Source organism: Calidris pugnax, unplaced genomic scaffold (genome assembly GCF_001431845.1).
Source record: "Calidris pugnax isolate Ruff unplaced genomic scaffold, ASM143184v1 scaffold157, whole genome shotgun sequence".
NCBI classification, from domain to species: Eukaryota; Metazoa; Chordata; class Aves; order Charadriiformes; family Scolopacidae; genus Calidris; species Calidris pugnax.
In genome coordinates, this window is record NW_015090992.1 from 1,253,712 (window position 1) to 1,257,977 (window position 4,266).

The 4,266-nt window shown below is 44.8% G+C and overlaps 1 protein-coding gene across 1 annotated transcript in view; it reads left to right on the forward strand.

The window, feature by feature from the left end:
* MARCH3 (membrane associated ring-CH-type finger 3) overlaps positions 1 to 4,266 on the forward strand; it is an 85,501-nt gene that overhangs the window by 3,041 nt on the left and 78,194 nt on the right. The window contains exon 2 of the mRNA XM_014954783.1: positions 56 to 191. Within this exon, the coding sequence (XP_014810269.1) occupies positions 56 to 191 (136 nt within the window). The remainder of the gene's footprint in view (positions 1 to 55; positions 192 to 4,266) is intronic.

The following is a 4,266-nucleotide window of genomic DNA, read 5'->3' on the forward strand; positions in this document are numbered from 1 at the left end:
CCCGCAACTTCCCCCCCCCAGCCCGTCCGTGGAAATAACACCGCGCCCGCCGCAGGGAAAGGGGCAGCACCGCCGGAGGACGCGTCCCATCCTCGCCGGGAGGAAGAGGAGGAGGAGGAGGAGGAGGTGGTCTGTGAGCGGCCGGATTGATGGCAGCGGAGTCCTGTGGCGCCAGCCGAGCCCCAGGCATGGTGCGTGGGTCGCTCGGGGGGCTTTTCTGGTACCTGTTTGGCCGTTTAGTCGGTGTTTTGGAAGGACGGTTGAGGGTCCGGGGAAATGAAGTAAGTATAATTGGACACATGCAGATTAAAATGCCTGGCTCTGGGAGGAGTGTGTTATCTATACAGAGATGAATTACTACTTCTTTTTTTGGTTTTGTTATTTTTTGGTAGTGTAACTGAGGTTTAATTTTAACCCTATCATCAAAAAAATAAACCAAAACCCAGTGCCAACAGTAAAAATGTCCAGGTTGAAGTGATCTAGCTGAAGACTCTTTCAGCCAGAATTACCTCCTTGATTTTTCCGAGAATGTCGAGGGGAGACAAGAAACACAGGTTCTTTCTGTTACGGAGGTTGTGACAAACCCTAGACGTTTCTGAGATTCAGCCTTGGAGTTTCATATCCTTTTGCTTTTTTTTTTTTTTCCTTTTAATAGCCAGGGATCATATGGCTCTTTGCAGATATAAGGGATTATGAAGCTGCTCAGTAATAAAGCCTGCATATGTCAGAGGAGTTTAACTTTCAATGTCAACTTTAAACTTAATTTTAACCCTGTGTTGCGCTCGTCTTTGGACATGGGCTGTTGGCCGCGCGTGCAGGAGGTGTGCTGAGTAGAGTCTCAACTCTGACTGTACAGGGTAATCTAGCCTTTTCAAAGTCATGAAGCCAGTGAAAGCAGAGGATATTTATCTGTTAGAAATGACTGGTTTTGGCAAGGATATTTACAGCCCATCCAATGCCCGTTGAAATAAACAGAAAAACTCTCGCTGATGATGACTTATGTCTGTGGGCTTCAGACCAGGCTGCCAGCACACAGTGTTGATCCCATAACCCTGCCACAGCCCCCACCATCTGTAATGGGAGGGGAATAAGGTGGATGGAGAGCAGCAGCAGCAGGGGACAACCGGCGGGATTATGGCTTGCTTTGTTTAAGTGTATTTGCCAATTATAAATAGTCTTGGATGTGCGTTCTTCGGGGTTTTAGATGTCATTGGCCTTTAATTAATTGCTAATGGCTTAGTCTGTTGCAGCCTGTTAGGCTGATGAAGCAGCCGACTTGCAACTTGTCTTTCTGTGTTAATGACTATTGTGACAGTGTCTTGGGGTGTACAATGTCTGTTTTGAAACTTCCAGATGATGGAGTACTTGCGTGTAGCAGTTACAGCCTTACTTGGGTAATAGACTCATTTGGGAACACAGAGATTAGCTGGTTGCCAGATTTCCCAGACAGAAGAGACCTTGTCTATTGTCTGTTCTGATTTCTTGCTTATTATAGGCCACAGGATTTCACAAGGAAATTCTGTATCAAGCCATAACTTCAGTGTGGTCTCCACTTGCCATTAAAGACAGGCTCCATCCAAGCACTTTTCAAACTGCCTAGGGGCTCACAGGCTTGAGCTCTAAATGGGTAAGTAATATCTGCTACTTCATGTCTGTAATTAGTATGAGAGCTATTTTGGTCTATCAAAATACGATTTTGCATATAATGCTTATTGAAACGCATCAGGATAATTGCAGTTCTTGTGGTGCATGATCCGGCAGAACCGCCTTCTCCTCCTTGCATGATGTGAAACGCTGCCGGAGGCACCTCAAAGTGAGGGCTTGCTGGTGGGAAATTCTTTATTCTGTCTGAGCTGTGGTGCAAAAATGATATCCTGGTTTTCTTCTTTCCTGAATTTGCCCGTCATGCAATGGTCATATTCTGGTGGGGCTTTCTGCCTTGCCTTGCCATTGCTTTCTGCAGAAAGAGGAGAAAATGCTTTGAGTCCCATCTGGACTTCTCAGCTCTTACATGGGGTTGGGAAGGTGGGCTGCTTCTGTTATCCCATGGCCTGCTGGTGGCCATTGTGGCTTCCCATTAGATGTAGCTTATAAGATGGTTCCCACTATTTTTTTGCCATTGGATGAACCTTGCAATGGAGCATGGATGAAAGCAGCCAGGGTGATGTAACACCACCTCTGTGTGAGCAGACAGTACAAGTCTTTTGGAGCATGTTGAAATGGCATAGGGCAATGGGTATTATGGTACCCAAGAGAGCTCATCCAAAGACAGCACACCTAATTAATGCAGGTATGATGGCACACTCTGTGTTGTAGCTGCAAATTTTCTTCTAAAATTCCTTCTTCCACCACTGGTTAGGTGCACGTACTGTGGATACTGACCTTCAAGACCCTGCCTGACACTAGTCTGTCTGTCTGTCTCCAGTGGTGGGACAGTAGAGAGCAGTGCTGTCTATTTTGCCTCCTCCGTTGACACTGCTGGAGTTGGCTTAGCTTCAAATGTTTCACCTGAGGTTGAAGATTAAAGAGGTAACAACAGCTATACAGCAGGGCCCCCGGCAGAGCTCTGCGAAACAAATAACACAGCCTAATACCATGCTGGTGTGGGGGCAGCCCTGACTGCGCAAGAGGCAGGAGAAGAAAACGTGGAAAATAAGGGGGAAATCAGGGAGACAATTTTCCAGCTTGCTCAGTTACTCTTCCCCGCAGCTGGGAGCCTGTGTGGCGTGTGGATGAAGTAAGACCTCGCGGAGAGAAAATAGCCAGTCCTCTTTGCCAAAGTCTGGCTGCAGCACTAGATAGAGATGAGCAAGCTCAGGTACTGGCTGTGCTTTTACCTTGGTCTTCACACACACTAATTTATTTCCTGTATAAGCGTGCCCACAGTGTTTCTGGTGCCTCAGCTGACTCCCGACACACTGGTGGTAATGTGTACATTCACAACTTGCAGGGCTGCACTGGAAAACATCAGAAGGAAAAGTAGGAGGGAAAGAGAAAACAACAAAGACAGCGGGGAAGAGAGAAAATCTGGCGTGTTGTTACTGAAAGATGGGGCTTATCTAAAAGGAAAATTCACATATGTCTCCTCTCTCTTTTCCAACACCTTCCTGACTTTGTATAGAGTATTACTTGTTCCTTGTCTGCAGTAGATAAAAACTCTTCCAGAGATGTGCGTAGTATTAGAAACTTCATCTACATTTGAAAAGGCAGCTAACATCTGCATGCCTTGTTCTTGGCAATTAGTTTTTTTTCTCCAGGTCCCTTGACAGAAATTTTGAAGGCGTGGTTTTTGCCAACCTTCTGAATGGATGCATCCTCATACTGTCATTGATGGAATGACATGTTACCCTGAAGATGACTCCAGCTGGCTAGGGCAAGCTAAGAAGAGCTGTTGTGGGCATCTTCATTTAAAATAAAATGTAGATTATAGACCAAGGAAAAGTATGTGAGAACATTATGAAGGCAGGCCCAGCAGATTTCCAGTGCTGAGGGGAATGTCCTCCCTTCCTTCTGGAAGCTGGCAGGAAGAAATACTGCTGCTGCGTGGAGCCACACTCTTAAAGGGAGGAGAAATATTAATGGCACTGTGCAGGGAGTCTTGTCACAAAATCGAAGTAGTGAAAATCACCAAAGTGATAATGCAAAGTGGAATGCTTATCGAGGAATTCTTTCCCTACCCATATGTCATCCTTGCCGTGTCCGTCCCCTCGGTGCTGTGCAGTAGTTATTTCTCGGTTCCCTTACTATCATCCACCCCTTCCCACAGCACAGTGTCTTCTGTCTCTCTCTCTTCTGATTACTGAACTTGTTTTCACATGAATATAAAATAACAGGAAGGGAAAAAGAGCTAGTATCTCTCACTTTCCTCTCAGTTAAGCTTCATGTAAGGCACTGTAGACCAGAATTAATTATTAATTCCAATTATATTTTGTGTCTTGGAGATACTGGTGATATTTTCAATTCCAGATTGATGCCTCTTCAACTTCCTTTTTTTTTTTTTTTTTTCCTTCCCCCCCTCATTAATTTTTAATTAAGGAGACTGTTGAGAACACTTCAAACTCATCATGGAAGTCTTCTGGTTTTCTCTCTCTTTTGTTTTAACCTTGCTTTACAAACATTTTATACAATATTATTATACTACATAGAAAGGTATTGGCTGGCTGCTTTGTGATGTATGTAATGTCACAAATGTTCAGCTTGGGTTTGAAATTCTGTGTCATTTTCCGTTCTTATGGCTCATTACTCATTTCCAGTGGAATTCCTTTT